We start from the raw sequence: 18,786 nt of genomic DNA, 5'->3' as shown, positions 1-18,786 counted from the left end.
CTTTTTATTTCCACACATCTCTCTTACCCTTACGTTACTTACTCGATCAAACCACCTCACACATCGTCCTTAAACATCTCATTCCCAGCACATCCATCCTCCTGCGCACAACTCTATCCATAGCCCACGCCTCGCAACCATACAACATTGTTGGAACCACTATTCCTTCAAACATACCCATTTTTGCTTTCCGAGATAATGTTCTCGACTTCCACACATTCTTCAAGGCTCCCAGGATTTTCACCCCCTCCCCCACCCTATGATCTACTTCCGCTTCCATGGTTCCATCCACTGCCAGATCCACTCCCAGATATCTAAAACACTTTACTTCCTCCAGTTTTTCTCAATTCAAACTTACCTCCTAATTGACTTGACCCTCTTATTCTTATTGCTCTTATTCACATTTACTCTTAACTTTCTTCTTTCACACACTTTACCAAACTCAGTCACCAGCTTCTGCAGTTTCTCACATGAATCAGCCACCAGTGCTGTATCATCAGCGAACAACAACTGACTCACTTCCCAAGCTCTTTCATCCCCAAAAGACTTCATACTTGCCCCTCTTTCCAAAACTCTTGCATTCACCTCCCTAACAACCCCATCCATAAACAAATTAAACAACCATGGAGACATCACACACCCCTGCCGCAAACCTACATTCACTGAGAACCAATCACTTTCCTCTCTTCCTACACGTACACATGCCTTACATCCTCGATAAAAACTTTTCACTGCTTCTAGCAACTTGCCTCCCACACCATATATTCTTAATACCTTCCACAGAGCATCTCTATCAACTCTATCATATGCCTTCTCCAGATCCATAAATGCTACATACAAATCCATTTGCTTTTCTAAGTATTTCTCACATACATTCTTCAAAGCAAACACCTGATCCACACATCCTCTACCACTTCTGAAACCACACTGCTCTTCCCCAATCTGATGCTCTGTACATGCCTTCACCCTCTCAATCAATACCCTCCCATATAACTTACCAGGAATACTCAACAAACTTATACCTCTGTAATTTGAGCACTCACTCTTATCCCCTTTGCCTTTGTACAATGGCACTATGCACGCATTCCGCCAATCCTCAGGCACCTCACCATGAGTCATACATACATTAAATAACCTTACCAACCAGTCAATAATACAGTCACCCCCTTTTTTAATAAATTCCACTGCAATACCATCCAAACCTGTTGCCTTGCCGGCTTTCATCTTCCACAAAGCTTTTACTACCTCTTCTCTGTTTACCAAATCATTTACCCTAACCCTTTCACTTTGCACACCACCTCGACCAAAACACCCTATATCTGCCACTCTATCATCAAACACATTCAACTAACCTTCAAAATACTCACTCCATCTCCTTCTCACATCACCACTACTTATCACCTCCCCATTTGCTCCCTTGTCTTACGCACTTTATTTACCTCCTTCCAGAACATCTTTTTATTCTCCCGCGTTTGCGAGGTAGCGCAAGGAAACAGACGAAAGAAATGGCCCAACCCACCCCCATACACATGTATATACATACGTCCACACACGCAAATATACATACCTACACAGCTTTCCATGGTTTACCCCAGACGCTTCACATGCCTTGATTCAATCCATTGACAGCACGTCAACTCCGGTATACCACATCGCTCCAATTCACTCTATTCCTTGCCCTCCTTTCACCCTCCTGCATGTTCAGGCCCCGATCACACAAAATCTTTTTCACTCCATCTTTCCACCTCCAATTTGGTCTCCCTCTTCTCCTCGTTCCCTCCACCTCCGACACATATATTCTCTTGGTCAATCTTTCCTCACTCATTCTCTCCATGTGCCCGAACCATTTCAAAACACCCTCTCCTGCTCTCTCAACCACGCTCTTTTTATTTCCACACATCTCTCTTACCCTTACGTTACTTACTCGATCAAACCACCTCACACCACACATTGTCCTCAAACATCTCATTTCCAGCACATCCATCCTCCTGCGCACAACTCTATCCATAGCCCACGCCTCGCAACCATACAACATTGTTGGAACCACTATTCCTTCAAACATACCCATTTTTGCTTTCCGAGATAATGTTCTCGACTTCCACACATTCTTCAAGGCTCCCAGATTTTCGCCCCCTCCCCCACCCTATGATCCACTTCTGCTTCCATGGTTCCATCCGCTGCCAGATCCACTCCCAGATATCTAAAACACTTCACTTCCTCCAGTTTTTCTCCATTCAAACTCACCTCCCAACTGACTTGACCCTCAACCCTACTGTACCTAATAACCTTGCTCTTATTCACATTTACTCTTAACTTTCTTCTTTCACACACTTTACCAAACTCAGTCACCAGCTTCTGCAGTTTCTCACATGAATCAGCCACCAGCGCTGTATCATCAGCGAACAACAACTGACTCACTTCCCAAGCTCTCTCATCCCCAACAGACTTCATACTTGCCCCTCTTTCCAAAACTCTTGCATTCACCTCCCTAACAACCCCATCCATAAACAAATTAAACAACCATGGAGACATCACACACCCCTGCCGCAAACCTACATTCACTGAGAACCAATCACTTTCCTCTCTTCCTACATGTACACATGCCTTACATCCTCGATAAAAACTTTTCACTGCTTCTAACAACTTGCCTCCCACACCATATATTCTTAATACCTTCCACAGAGCATCTTTATCAACTCTATCATATGCCTTCTCCAGATCCATAAATGCCACATACAAATCCATTTGCTTTTCTAAGTATTTCTCACATACATTCTTCAAAGCAAACACCTGATCCACACATCCTCTGTCTGTGTATGTATATGTATATGCTGAAAAGTATAGGTCTGTATATGTGCATGTGCGGACGTTTATGTATATACATGTGTATGTGGGTGGGTTGAGCCATTCTTTCGTCTGTTTCCTTACGCTACCTCGCTAATGCAGAAGACAGCGACTGAGTATAATAATAAAAGAATATTTATATGTATTGGACAGATTACAGATGTAAAAGTCTGTTTAGTATACCTGCTAAGCTGTGCAGGAAAAATTGAGAGGTTAGTGGCATGCACTGATCATCAAACTGTGTAGCTTCTGTAGTGGTTGAGAATGTATGAACCAGGTGTTTGCTTTGACAAACTCGTGTGAAATAACAGAAAGAGAGGGATTTGTAAGTAACATTTACGGATCTAGAGAATGCATATGATAGGGTTGACAGAGATGTCTTGCAGAAGGTGCTACGTATGTATATATGATGTGAGAGGACAGTTACCAAAAGCAGAGAAGTTTTTATATGCAGAGAAAAGTTAATGTGCTAGAATTCTAGGAAGAGAGGGTGAATGGTTCCAAGTGAATTTTTGTCTCCTTCAAGTGTGTGTCATGTCACCAATGCCACTATGACTGTTTATTGATGGGCTGGTGAGGGAGTTAAATACGAACGAGTCTTTGAGAGATGGGCACTGGGGGGGAAAGAGGCTGGGAGATGTCAGGGCACTGAGGGCAAAGAGGCTGGGAGATGTCATATGACACAGCTCTGGTAGCATACCCTTGTGAGAAACTGCAGAAGCTGGTGTATAAGGTTGGAAGTGTGTGTGAAAGGAGTTAGGCGAGAATTAATGCAAATAAATGTTTAAGTTCTGTTGTTTAGCAGGGAGATGAGACAGGTTGTTTTGAATGTGAGTTGGACAGAAAACTTGGAGGATGTGGAATACTTTAAATGTCAGAGTAGAAACTGCATGAGGTGGATCACTGGGAACTGAAATGAGCCACAATGTGGATGAGGAGGCAAAAGTTCTGGGTGCCATGATAAGGGTTAGAAAAGAGAGATCTCTGTGTATGAGGATAAGGATGGGTGTGTGTGACACTGCAACAGTCCCTAAAGTGCTGTATGAGTGTGAAGCATGGGCCCTAAATGTAAAACAACTGAAGAGAGTAGATGTGTTGGGAATGAAATGCTTGATGACGATATGTTGTGATGAGGGTTGATTGTGTAGGGAATGACAGTGTAACAGAGAGGTGATGTAGTAAGTAAAGTATGACTGAGAGCTGAGCAAGGTGGACTGAATTGGTGTGGACATCATTCAGACATCCTGAATGGCTTTAAGCAGCCACACCCCTCCCTCTCTTACAGTGTTAGTGGCAAAAGATATCAACAAAACATCTGACACTGCCCCACAGATTCTCATACACTACCTAATTGACAGCTTCTCCATAGCTGGGTACAAAGCCATGGTCAGTGTCATGGGCTTCACCTCGATAGCCCTCAGGCTCTAGAATGGAGTTCTCCAAGGAGCAGACTTACCTGCAGACTACAGAATGAAAGTCCTTTCAATAAGCAGTTGATCTACAATTACATCAAAGCATCTTGTGCTATTTGACCATCAACAAATATATATATAACTCATCACACAATTTGAAGACCAAAGTTGATAAAAGTTCATAATTCTTAACCAAAATGGTTATGAGATTTCAAAGGTAATAAACGTGATAAGCATATAAAAATATCAAAATGGCACTCAAAATGGAAAATCTGCATCACCACAAAGATTTACTGTGATATCACCCTTTTAACCACTGACAGAAATTAATCCAACCTACACCCTCCTGTCTCCATGAACAGTCAACCATTACAAATAGGACATTCACACCCACTGTAAACATCACAAAAAGCATTAACCAAATTAAATGTCCTCAAAACACTTACTTGGACAAGAAAATATGTTAGTATTCTCTAAAATAATTAATCTCCAACCTGAACAGTACATCACTACACGCATTTTACATCTGCATAATGAGACAAAAATCCTTCGAGTAAAATCCCACCTCAATGAGTCTGGCACTCAATTCTTTGGAAGAGCACTAGACCTTTTGCATTCAAAGCCACTCCAGAACCAACCACTAACACCCAATAATCACAAAAACATGCACTGAAATGACTCAAGTACTCATGAACTGCCCTTCAACCTAATGTTAAGCACCACCACAAAACCACATTCCCCAGACATGTACAAAATTATATTTTCTAATCTTCGTTATGGCTAACATACATCGAACTTTCTCATATTCGTTCTGGTAAACATACATCTCCAGCATTACAAATACAGATTCAACATATCACAAGATCCCTTATGCCGAAGATACATCTTCCACACTTAAAACACCGAATAAAGATATATAAAAAGAAGTCACTGCACTTCCTGATCTGTGATACCAATATATATGACCAGTTTCCTGAGCACTGCAGGAGCCTATAAAAGGGGGCCTTTTATAGTTAGGTAAGGAAAGGTAAATTTAAAATATCTATATTAACATAGTTATGGGCAATATTTCAGATCATTCTGAATCAATTATGAATGCAAGTGTCTCAAGGAAGGAAATACAGGATTACAGCCAGATCTACACCAGGAAGCTTGGCACATGCAAGGCGAGTCATGCTTGCCACTATGGGGTAGGGGCACACTTACACTAATAGCAAAATGTGTAACCCAAACAACCTTGTCCTGCCACCCATTGTAACCCTTCTTACCACCCACCACGTACTGCTTAACACTAAAACTGTTAATGCCACCGACCAGTGCTGCTACCCTTACACAATGTGAGTGAGCAGCGTTGGCAACGACAGTTGGTTGAGAGAGAACGGTTGATGTCTGGGTGAGTGTGTCAGATGGTAGTTGAGTGTAAAAGTGAGCAGTGACGGCTGAGTGTAAAAATATATTATGATGGCTAGGAGAGTGTGAAAGCGAGCGGTGGTAGCTATGAGAGTGTAAGATCTTGTGGCCGGGAAATGAAAGTGAGCTTTGGTAGCTGGACGAGAGTGAGCATAGGGGCTGAGAGCGTTAGTAAGCATGGTAGCTAGGAGGGAAGTTGAGGCGCTGGTGGTTGGGGTAGTGTAGAAAAGTGAGCAATGCTGGCTACTTGAATAAGGTGTGGTAGCCCGGGGTGTGTGAATGTTAGTAGTGATGCAAAAAGTCTGTAAGTGAATAATGGTAGCTGAGAGTTTGAGAATATCAGCAGCACTCACTGGAAGAGTGCACGAGTCAACGGTGGTATCTGGGAGTGAGAAAATAATTAGTAATGACCGGGAAAGTGTGAGAATGAGCGTTGGTAATTGGGAGAGAGTGAGTCGTTATGGTCAAGCCAGGTCATACGAGCACCTCCAACAAGATATTACTACCACCACACTAACCTATCTAAAGCCCTCGCGTTAGGTGAAAGTACGCGACAGTTATTGTTTAAATCATTCTAGCGGCCGTCGCCACATCTGACGGTCGTTAATCTCTGTGTTTAAGTGAGATAATATGTTCACTGTTGCAGTTGCTTTACAACTCAATGAGGCATCCTGTCCACGGTGGGCTAGAAAAAAAAAAAAGAAAAAGCGTCAATCTAAAACCAGACAACTCGTCCATTGTTGCAGTTCGATGTACACCCCATTGACGTATCCTCAGCTGCTGCAAGTGCTTGTGACACTGATATTGATGTAAGAGATCCTACGATTCGTCTGGAATAATCTGGGAACATGCTTCCGCGGTGTTATAACTCTCAAGTTGCAAAATATATACGTGAGGAAACCACGATTGTTGTGGTCAGCGTGCGTGAAGGTTCCCACCCAACGTCCTGCCTGCCATGGTTTGCTTACTTTGAGAAAATAAAAGACTCGTTGCACGAGCCTTCTATCACACCCTTGCTCCCACCAGCTCCAAGCTGCTTTGATTTATCGAAGCCCAATCCCTGGACCTTTTTGAGCAATCTGCATCCTGTTTTGCGCCAATGCCACAAGATGGAGTAGGAGTGCAGCAAAAATCAGTCATCCAAACATCGTTCTCATCCTGTAGCCTCAATCTTCACCTTGTAGCCTTATCTGCATAGATAGTCTCGGAGCCTTACTGGCTGCGGCTCGATGACTACGTAAATTACTAATATGGGTTGCTATGTTATCAATTACCCACACTGTTTGCTGGGGGGGGGGGGGTGGCTTAGTGGCCCGGCTGCTTGCTGGGGTCGATCTAGTAGCTAATACAGAGGTGGACTAGCAGCCCTGCTCCTTGCTGGGGATGACCTAATGGCCAAGCTACTTACTGGAGTGATCTAGTGGCCCTACCCCTCGCCGGGAGTAATATTCAGGTGGGAATATTATGATGTTATGTCGACTGGGTCCTAGGAACCGGATGATGAAGGAGGGTGTCGGGTTGTCATGACCAGTCGGGTGTGGAGTTGGCACCTCCATATGGACCTGACACCAAACCCTCGACGGCGTCCACCTGGGGTGTCTGGTGACACACACACACACACTCACACACACACACACACACACATACATGGTGTAGTGGTTGAGAAGAACTGTCCAAGTCATCATTCGCCCGCTTGGGATAGGGCCCACATGGATTCTAATCCTGGGAGCGGCAGTCAGCTTTCACCCAAGCCAGGTGTTCATCCTCCCCTCGGGGCTGGGCGATAAATGGGTACCTGACTTTGGCTGGGGTGTGTTTACACAGGAGTAAAGGCATGGTTTGGGGCAACGAGAGCATAAAACTCTCCCCTTATCACATAAACAGTAATCATATTCAGTAAAACAATAATCACACACACAAGCAACAACAATATTCACGTTGAATTCCAGCATCTGGCTCCAAACACATGAGAACATTTGGCACTGTGAACCACGAACTTTCCTGACATAATACATTTGGCAGCATGTATGTCGCTACATGCAAAGTCCACACTACTTACCCATGGCATTGCACATAACTAACATTACACGCATCTTGCAATATCCCCACACTTACCTATGGCCAAATATACAAGACATTACAGGCATTTGACATACCATCATATAAACCAGGCATTCAAACTTCGAAATAAACCAGCCAAAGTCTGTCGTCTCGTGCAAGACAGAAAATGAGTAGCAGAGTATTCACAGTAATTAAACACGAGATGAACCTGGCTTGCACTTTGATACCGACATACTCATGGCAACTGCAAATATACGGATGTCCGTGGTGTAGCGATTACCGCTACTGACCGTTACTCCTACAAGGGACAACTGGGATTAAACCTGCATAGGCTCGAATCCTGGTCGCCGCAGCCGGTCCAGAGTCCACCCAGCCATTCATCTTTCCATAGGCTCTAGTCTAATAATTGGATATCTGGCATAAGCTAAAGAGTGTGTATATGCTTTTGTACCTACACATAAAAACTATATATATATATATATATATATATATATATATATATATATATATATATATATATATATATATATACACACACACAGCTAAGCAAGCAGTTTAGTTTTCTACTTATGTGTATTTCACTGTAACGCAACCAACGTGAGAATATTCATATCACTTGATGTTCACCATTAAATGCATAATACGTCAACACAGTATCACTGAAGTTCAACACATGTAACTTTACATCACTTACTGTTTCCCATTAAATACATAATGTAAACACAATACTACTGCAATTCAACCGGTATGTAACATCTCTTAATGTTCACCTATAAACTACATAATGTATGTCAACACAGGACCCCTGCAATTCAACCACTATGTAAGTTCACATCACGTAATGTTCAACGAATCACCACTAAATGTATGTGTAAACCATAAAATTTTGAAGTAAATTTTCTGCACTATGTACACAGAGAACTCACTCAAGTGCTTCCCCAAAGCGTTAAAGTATCCAGCCCTACCTTGATCTTAAACTATTTTGTGATTAACTAGTTATTATCTTGACCCCCCTAACTGTATAATTCCTCAACTGTTTAGTTTCAACCGAAGGGCTGCTTGAATTCAATAAACCGTTTTTTATTTATTCAAAAGCACGTGAACTCAATCATACCCAAATAAAAAAGTAGACAAAATTCAACATTATCCCTTGACTACTTAGTTGTCCTCTCACAAAAACTTTTGCCAGCTGTGCTGACTGCTTATTACTGCACTGTTAGTTCTGCTACACTTTAGCCTAAATTGTTCCATTAAGTCTAACCAAGTGAAGTGAGTCGATCTTGCTACGATGGTTACTAGGTTCACTCTCCTTGCCCTAAATGCTGTGAAGGAACATCCTTCGCATTCTTACAGTACAAGTACTGGGGACAGACACGTCAGCCTGCATTTGTCGGGAACATCCTGATGGGCAAAGACAGTGCTTCAGGGAAAGTCAAACTTTTTTAATGGTGACTTATACCGAAATTCTTCTATAGCACCCACTGCACACATCAAACAAAGCCTTACCCAGTAGCATTTTTTTTTTTTACCAGAATTAACAATGATCAAGCATTAAGTCTACGAAAGAAAGGTCTTAAGCGACCTCTTGAAATATGTGGCGTTAGGGTTCGTTTGCCTGGCGTCCACAACTTCCCTTATGGAGGTACGTGATGATTGACTAAAAGCATAAGCTGTAAAGCACTCGTTCAAGTTTTAGCGCAGCAGTGTGTATATCTTGCAAGGCCATAGTAATCTATAAAACAATAATGTCGTTAGCTTTAGAAATACACGAGAAAAAATTAGAAGAAACGATTGTAAAAATCGGCATATCTATATGGTTAATTAGAAACTGGATATAAAATGAGATTAGATAACCACATGACACGAACAGTCCGACTGGTAGGGAGTCTGTGTAAAATGGAAATACGATGTTATAAAAAGGGCGACGGAAATTCCAGCACTCAAGGAAATGTTACATTTTCCCCAGACTTTTTAGGGACGGGTTAAAAAGCAATACATACCGTTGTATAACACTGCCGCACATCTAAATGTAGCCTAGGGTAACCCTACACAGACAAAAAAAAAAAAGAAAAAAGATACCTAACCCTAATTGTTGTCCAAAGATTTAGACTTTAGATTCGCGTTTCGAAAACAACATGGACTCTAACACCAAGACAAATAAAGAAAGTATCCCCAAATTCCCACTAAGTAATATAACATTATTCATATCTGCCAACATCCACGGATGTAACGTTATCTCTTACATAAGGGGTCTAAAGACTGACAAACGCAATGTTTGCAGTGTTGCACAAATTCACAAAAACTACCAGGGCAGTAAAGTTTGGATTCCAAATTACAACTCAGAATGATAAAGGATGAAGGAGACGTGGGAAAGCTGAGTTGCATGTGAAGACTCGCTTAAACCAAATTAGCCATTAAAACCCCACATGATGTTGAAGTGTTGCTTACCCAAGCTGAAAGCTTTCAGCTTAGTTATTTCAGTCGATTTCTAACCTACAGATGCGAAACAGGAAATTTACACACTTTAGGAACACGGTGTCTAGCTCTGACGATTTCGGTATCATAACCCTTCGCTACACTAAGGCCATATCCAAGAGTTTCTGCAGTGTACATAACGGGTAAAACTCTCCAGAGATAAACAGACTTTGGTTCGGGGAGGGCGTGAGTGTCAGCAAGTATGCATGCGTGCGGTGGCTATGGCGGGTGCAGGTGTGGGTGTTTACACCAAGGAAGTCTGATATTACGAGAGCAAGCTGCAGCCTAAGATACTGCACCTACAAACATCTACATTCCTCAACCTGGGGTGAATACTAGACCAAACCCTTTTGTCCTGCACTAAGGCATCGTTTGCTATCTACTGTGCGCAAACAAAAGCTTCATGCGTTTGTCTACGGACGCAAAACGAACAACCTGCCTTAAACTTTTGCGCATCACTTATTGGCTTACATGATTCGCAGACTGCAAACACCTAGTATGAACAGGAAAAATAAAAAGTGGGCCAGTATTGCATAGTCTGTTCAGCCTTTACCCCTCCAACAAGTAACATGTGGTTGTACTTAACGCCTCCCGAGACTTGCTCCTTCAAGCCAAGTGTAAACACAGGCGTGAGGCCATAACAACACACCCATGACCACGTTATGTAAGGCGGGAGGGAGAGGAGCGACGACGCCTCAGTTAGTGACCCCTGTCTCTACGGCAATCTAGAATACTGACTGGGGTTTACCCACGGTGCTGTGTCATCTCAAGACGTCTTTGTAAGCAGCAGATGTAGATACATCTTCAACCAGACCTACTGACAGATTGGCTAACTGGCCAAATATTTGGTTAGCGATCTGACTGGTCAACTTTTAGGCTCTCCAACTGCCTGACTGACACTCGTCTTACTGACTGACTGGGTGAATGCCTGACTGTTTCCTGATGGGTAGGGATGGCCAGCTGCCAGCCCCACCAAACCCCGCTCGGCCCCACACTGGACTCTCATGTTTATGTTCTCGGAATCTTGGTTGCTCTGTTGACCAACGCTTACACCGAAATTCCTCGTCAACTGTTCTAGTAACAATTATTCTGAGGATAAGATTCGTTTAAAAATGTTCCCTACATTCATATATATATACAATGTTTTATGTATGTGATAGACTCGGTTTGTACGTACAACAAAACGGTAATACAAGCAAGAAAAAACATAAAAACACCAGGAACCACAATGCTGCCCAGTACACCGCTAGATCAGTTGTGTGACCCAGGGAACCACGACTTGCCCAGCCCGAGATACAATACCCTGCCCGACTCTCTTAGCAATGCTTTTATTATCCCTACAGTACTAGGATAACTGTACACTTATCTGCCGGAGCGGTCACTGAGCAGGTCTCAGTTAAGTTATGAAAGAACTCTCTTGGTATCTATTCCTACCTGGCAATCTCTGTGATGATGCAAGTTATCAAGAGCAAGCCCTCTAAGTTCTCATGTATCTTTCAGGCGCTATTTTTTTTTTTTTTATCACACGCACTTTCATTCCTGATCACAGGAGCAATGTCGGATTGTGGCAGCTAACGGCACACTTCCAAAGAATCCCGGGAATTTCTCTAAGCTTCACTTGCCTGTAGTCACAAGGTTCTACCGCGACTAAACAAGTGAAGCAAAGTGGCACCTAACCTCCCAGCATGAGGCCATTCATGAGCCATGAGCGTACGCTGACATGAGCCCCCTGGAGCACAGTAATCACTGTAATCCGCGCAACGAAGTTGAATCTAGCCGGGATGACCTCGCGCCATCGTCCAAGCAACAGCACGCTGTTGCCCGGCTTTGCATGCTGGCTGGTCAGAGGTGGTGTCTAGATCGCCACTTGTGGTGGTGGTCCAACAGACTAGTCGGCTCACCAGTCTGACTGGACTCCCGCCCCAACATACGCTATCACTTGTTTTTCCTCCCATCCCCACGTAGCGTAACGTTGTTGCTGGTGTCACAATCTTGGCTTACAGAGGAAGCATTGAGCCTCATGCCCTTGGGAAGCCCCCCCTTTCGTCCCCCAAGTCCGAAGCTGACCGAGGCGAGGGCGTGTTGTGAGATCTCTTCAGTTTTCCATTCAAGCCCGCGCTAGTTCCCCATTTCCTCCCATTTGACTGTATCAGCGAGAATGCGGTTCACCGTGCCCTACATCCTCTCTCACGGCCGTCGCCTTGCACGTCACACCAGCCTGGATCTCTGATAAATATTTATCCGCTGGGGGTTGAGTTGTTCTTGGTGGTGGCTGTGCGCGCGTCGGGCCAATACCTCGCTCGGGACCCCACCCACCTTCCTGCTGCCGCTGTTCTTCATCACCACCATTTTAAAGTCGACCTATACACTGCTCACTGCCCTCAGAGCTAAAAGCGTTGTGCTTGCATTCCTCATTGATTTTTTTTTTATCTCTCTGGCAAAGGAATTAGGTTCATATCCAGCTTCCTTACTACACTCTGAACACTCTTGCTGAGGATGCCCAAGTCAACGTTGGTTTGAGTCCCTGTCTGTCAGGTCGTCCCAATACGGGTGGTCGTCTTTATATGGCTGGAGAGAGAGAGAGAGAGAGAGAGAGAGAGAGAGAGAGAGAGAGAGAGAGAGAGAGAGAGGCAACGTGGTCTACTGTATCTACGTGGCTCAAGGTCCCAGTGGTCAATCCAATATGGCTCGGGGTCACAGAGGCTATTCATCCCAGTATGGCTGGGGGTCACAAAGGTCATTCATCCCAGTATTTCTCGGTTCACTGTAAGGCTGGTCGATACAATGAGTCTGGGTTCACTGTAAGGCTGGTCAATCCAATATATTTGGGTTCACTGTAAAGTTGGTCGATCTCATAAGTCTGGGTTCACTGTAAGGCTGGCCAATCCAATATATTTGGGTTCACTGTAAAGCTGGTCGATCCAATATACCACCTAGGTTCACTACACGGTTGGTCGATGCGGGTAAAATCGTATCCCAAAAAAAACAAATGTGATCAGAATCGACCAAAATATTCAGAAATTCAGGTGTGCAATGTTGTATACATTTTTTTTTTTCTGACAGATTATTCTTACCGAATCAACAAAATTCTCAGGTGATCATATTTTCTTTTCCCACGTCCACATTGCCGCAAATCTGGGTTACCGCCGACAGCAACCGATGACGGAACGTGCAAGCTAGGCTGTGTTACGTCACCATCAATAACAACACTTAGTGAAGCAGCTAAATCGTCATCATCATTATCAACAACAACAGCTGCAACCATAAAAAACAACAGCAAAAAACAAACAAACTAAGTCTGTTGAGCTAATGAGACTAAACTGCCTCAGTACAAAAAACCCTGTCGGCATCTAAGCTTGCTTACACTGAAATGTTACGGCATGAAGCGCTCACCACAAGTGCATTCGAAACATTTTGAATATCTTTCTTTCTTTCATACTATTCGCCATTTCCCGCATTAGCGAGGTAGCGTTAAGAACAGAGGACTGGGCCTTTTAGGGAATATCCTCACCAGGCCCCCTTCTCTGTTCCTTCTTTTGGGAAAGAAAAAAGAAAAAAAAATTGAGAGGGGAGGATATATATATATATATATATATATATATATATATATATATATATATATATATATATATATATATATAATATATATATATATATATATATATATATATATATATATATATATATATATATATATATATATATATTCAAAATTTAATCCTCCCCTCTCAATTTTGAATATATATATATATATATATATATATATATATATATATATATATATATATATATATATATATATATATATATATAAGTGCATAAAATTTAAAATGAGAATGATGACCATGTAAAAGAAAAATAATAATTTCACAAAAATTCCAAAATTGAAATCACAGATACACTGCACATTCCGAACGCTTATTCAGACGCTGAAAGACACTAAAGAGATTAAAAAAAAAAAGAAAAATACATCTCTTGCTGCAACTAATATTAGTCATTTCTATTTGTGACTACTTAAATATTATTTCCCTCTGTTATTCTATACTGATTCTTACTGCATAAATAAACTATTAAAACAACAAAAGATCAGACGAGTCTCCACTGTGTTTAGGGTGATGATGAAGTGGGTAATATTTTTGTCTCAGGCCAATCCACACTCCCAGGCTCATTAGGGGCCATCAACATCATCTTAAAACAGAAAAATCTTGAACATCATTTTCAGGTGTTGTAGATCAATATAAGACTACGTACACGTATACGACCCATCGAGATGTGGAGATATGTGACTAAGTGACCAGAATCAGCTGTACACACACACACACACACACACACACACACACACACAGTGTGAACGAATGTGGTGTCTTTTCCTAGCGCTACCTCGCACACATGAGGAGGGGAGGGTTTTTTTATTTCATGTGTGGCGGGGTGGCGATGGGAATGAATAAAGGTAGACAGTATGAATTATGTACATGTGTATATATGTATATGTCTGTGTGTGTATATATATATGTGTACGTTGAGATGTATAGGTATGTATATTGGCGTGTGTGGACATGTATGTATATGTATGTGGGTGGGTTGGGCCATTCTTTCCTCTGTTTCCTTGCGCTACATCGCTAACGCGGGAGACAGCGACAAAGCAATATATATATATATATATATATATATATATATATATATATATATATATATATATATATATATATACTTGTAGACCCCGAAGGAAAATCAAAGCAGGAACATTTGCTCAAGCACTTTCGTGTATTTCAACACATCTTCAGAAGAAGCAGATAGTAACAAATCACAGATGGAGGAAAATACACAGAGGCACCAGTCGATGTTGCCAGGATCGCATCGTACACCGTAACGATGCAGGCAGTGAGATGGTTACCGGTATAGTAACCCACGTGGGGTCAGAGGACACTCGGGTAACAAAACCCGACCCTTACTCCTCAGGTCACTACGGGTGCGTCAGGTCATCAACGTTCTTGCTCAAGTCACTCTGAAACAGATGCAAGATAAGACGTTGTCCAGACTAAATAAACCTCTACTGACGTCAGAGGTTACCTGGCCCGGAATCATCGCCCAGAAGACAAATGAAACGAGAGAGAGAGAGAGAGAGAGAGAGAGAGAGAGAGAGAGAGAGAGAGAGAGAGAGAGAGAGAGAGAGAGAGTCCATATCAACATAGGCTAACAGGTCGCTGTAAGGACAGTATGTCATCCCTGTAATTAGCAGTTCCTTTCTTCAACCTGGGCTCTCTCTACATGGCTTGGGGCACTCAAGTGATAACAGGTTACATGGGGACCCTTAAATGGCCAAGGGGGGTCCCAATACAGGTGGGGATTACTAGATAGTTAGCGTTCAAGATATGGATGGGGATCACTAGGTAGTTAAGGCACACACACACACACACCGTTGTGGGGAAGCCTATGCGGCTACACCTCCTACAGTAAATGACTCCTTTAGGTCTGGAGTTCTTCCCATACAACTCCAGGTCCTGGAACGATTGAGATCCTTGTATGGTTTAGAATCCAAAACGTGACCAGGAATATTACAATTTCCTCGAGTTCCCCCACAGGGCCAGTCCATCCTATATTGCTACGGGTCCTCGTGACTATATGGTTGATAGCCTATACAAGACTATACTTAATATAGCTGTGGGCCCCTTATATAGGTCTTATATGGCTGAAGCTTTCTTATACGGCTGAGGGCCCCTAATATCGGTCTTGTACGGCTGAAGCTCTATACATGGCTGAGGGCCCCTTATATGGGTCTTATATGGCTGAAGCTCTATACATGACTGAGGGCCCCTTATATGGGTCTTGTACGGCTGAAGCTCGATACATGACTGAGGGCCCCTTATATGGGTCTTATATGGCTGAAGCTCTATATATATGGCTGAGGGCCCCTTATATGGGTCTTGAATGGCTGAGGCTCTCTATATGGCTGAGGGCCCGGTAACAACGCAAGACCAACGTAAACCTGGAGAGGGAGGGGGGTTCCTGGCGGTGGTGGTGACGGGTCAAGGGTCAGCAGTGGGGAACATCTGGTCATGTCATCATACGTCACATGTGGGGGAGTCTCGCCTCAGCTGTCTGCCTCACCCCTCACCTCCCTGTGTGTGTGTGTGTGTGTGTGTGTGTGTGTGTGTGTGTGTGTGTGTGTGTGTGTGTATTCTTATCTCCATGTACACAAGGATGGAGTTCCATTAGTCTTGGGACCAAAACTCTCTCTCTTAAAGCTTTTGTTTACGACCATACAATTCCTTATTGAACTTCCTAACACACTCAACCTCCTTTACGTCTTACTTCACTTGTTCCAATCATCCAACTTTAAAGTAGACAGAGTCTTAGGCTGGCTATCGTCCCTACTGTTTACCTCCAGCGGCACAGGTCACAATGTCTCGTCAAGTGGGGATGACCAAACTGGCAATGTGTACACTTCTCTTGATATCTTCGAATATGAAGGCACTCCTGATAATGACTAGTGTACATAGTTTTATCTCCCTGTCCCCTTTGTGTGGTCTTCTGGCGACAAGCCCCAGTTCTTCTGACTGATACATCCTTAATAACTTACTCCTAGCGACACGACAGAGTTAATGGTTTGGCCTCGTCTTAGTAACCTTCATATCTTCATTACGCTACACCTGGCATGGATGCACTTTACAAACGCGCACCTCACCAGTGGTAGAGGCAAACTTTCCTCCTTAACTATTCCATATTTCTCTCAGGAAGGACTCGATTCCAACTGGTAAGTCATCCTGGATACTGGATACACCAGGAACAAGCATCGCCAGTACCTGCAGAATAAAGGCACCTCACACCTACGTCCATTGTTCCCCGAACATTACAATGAATACCCTTCATTTATAAACACCATCATCACCTTACAACCCTGGGGAGAGGAGCGAGATGTTTAAGTATGGTCAAGTGACCTGTCCTCACCTGGAAACGAAAGCAAGATATTAACAGGTCACCTGGCCAACTCCTTAATCTATAATCCTTTAATTGTCTAACAGCTGGGTCACGTCCTCTCTCTCTCTCTCTCTCTCTCTCTCTCTCTCTCTCTCTCTCTCTCTCTGGTCTACCCACTGTGGCTGAATATATCCATAATGCAAGGCATCTTTCATCTTAACACACACTGTCTCCAAGACTGTGTTTCCCTAATACGTAGAAACCAATTATCTCCTGAACATCTCTTTCAGACCCTATTTGTCAGTCGTGCTGTCTGTGCAATTCAGCAAGCTTTCTATGCCGCCTTTACTAAAAAATAAACACATCTAATTCCCACTATCTTAGCCATCGAGTTCCTCAACATCTGAAGTGGCCTGTCAGGTGTTTCTGCACGCCTGTAAAGTACAGAGGGAAGAGAAACCATCAAAAGGGCTATGCGTCCCATATCTATCTGTATCCCTCATGATCTTAACACTCTAATGATCCCTCCCCATCCCCCAAGGTGGTGTGAAAGGCGACGTAACGTCAACTTTGTATAGACTCTTGACTATCGAGTGTCCTCTCGTTTCAGAAATCCCCCACCACCTCCACCTCTCTCTCTCTCTGCCAGTCCTTCGTAGCCTTTCCTTTCTTCAACCGCCAATCTGTTGGTGACAAGACTGTGGACGCGCCCTGGTCGGCTGGGAGCATACGGCTGTGGTGGGACCCCTGCCCCGTGACCATCCTCGCCTGAGGGACGCCACGAGGGCCGGGTACACCACGCCGCCTCGTTGCCTCTCTTTCTTGTTTGACTACGTATGAATGTGTTGCGGTGTGGCTCATGGTGTTGACCGCCCGCCTGCTCTCTCTCCCTCCGCTGTGTTGTTCCATCGCTGCTGCCTAACGGGTGTTCCTCAGTCTAATGGGGGTTGCTGATGACTCCCCCAATTCCTGACTCTGCCCTACGCACGTGAACCTTTAAGTTACGACAGTTGCGACAGCGCAGCGACACCACACAGTCGCATGAGCTGATGAAGAACATTGTTACGGATGTCCTGCGCGACGGAGCAGCGACACCACACAGTCGTATTGAGCTGCCGAGGAACATTGTTGGGGACGTTCAGCGTGGGACACAATGTTCCGTGAAAGAGTGCGTCGAAGTTCCCATTCACGCTCGGGTGGTGAACAGTACCTCACTCCTCCTCCACGCTGCCAGCTGCACACCACTCTGTCATGCTAATGATGAGAGGCTGACGGGAGCGAGGCGGCAACAGATTTACACCCAGCCGGACACACACACACACACACACACACACACACACACACATACATGATAGTCATCGATAAGAAAAGAGATCGGAACGAGGCACTGAACTACAGAATGGTCTCACTGACGACTGTGGTCTGTAAGGCACTGAAAAAACATACATCAGAAAGCGAATGGACGACTTCCCGCAAAGGTTTGGGTGGACTGTTTGTATCTGGATTGCCAAGGAGAATCTGAACCTGTACTAAAACTGTTTGTGTCTGGTTTGCCAGAATCTGACACTGTACTGAAATCATTTGTATCTCGACTGATACAAAAGGATCTGAAAAAACTGTACTGAAACTGAATGCATCTAAATTGCCAGAGAAAATCTGAAACTGT

The 18,786-nt window shown here is 43.6% G+C and overlaps 1 protein-coding gene across 2 annotated transcripts in view; it reads right to left on the bottom strand.

Annotated features, from left to right (window-relative positions):
- Nucleotides 1-18,786, bottom strand: part of LOC139754537 (transcription initiation factor TFIID subunit 10-like) — a 105,245-nt gene that overhangs the window by 10,174 nt on the left and 76,285 nt on the right. The window contains exon 1 of one of the 2 annotated variants that reach the window (XM_071671853.1): nucleotides 7,075-7,237. The exons of the other annotated variant lie outside the window; for it this stretch is intronic. Within the exon in view, the coding sequence (XP_071527954.1) occupies nucleotides 7,075-7,222 (148 nt within the window). The 5' untranslated portion in view covers nucleotides 7,223-7,237. Of the gene's footprint in view, nucleotides 1-7,074; nucleotides 7,238-18,786 lie in introns of those variants that run through there. 2 annotated transcript variants of the gene reach the window in all.

Source organism: Panulirus ornatus, chromosome 17 (assembly GCF_036320965.1).
Source record: "Panulirus ornatus isolate Po-2019 chromosome 17, ASM3632096v1, whole genome shotgun sequence".
NCBI lineage: Eukaryota > Metazoa > Arthropoda > Malacostraca > Decapoda > Palinuridae > Panulirus > Panulirus ornatus.
The sequence above is the reverse complement of the archived record's forward strand: the minus strand, read 5'-3'. Positions and strand labels throughout refer to the sequence as shown.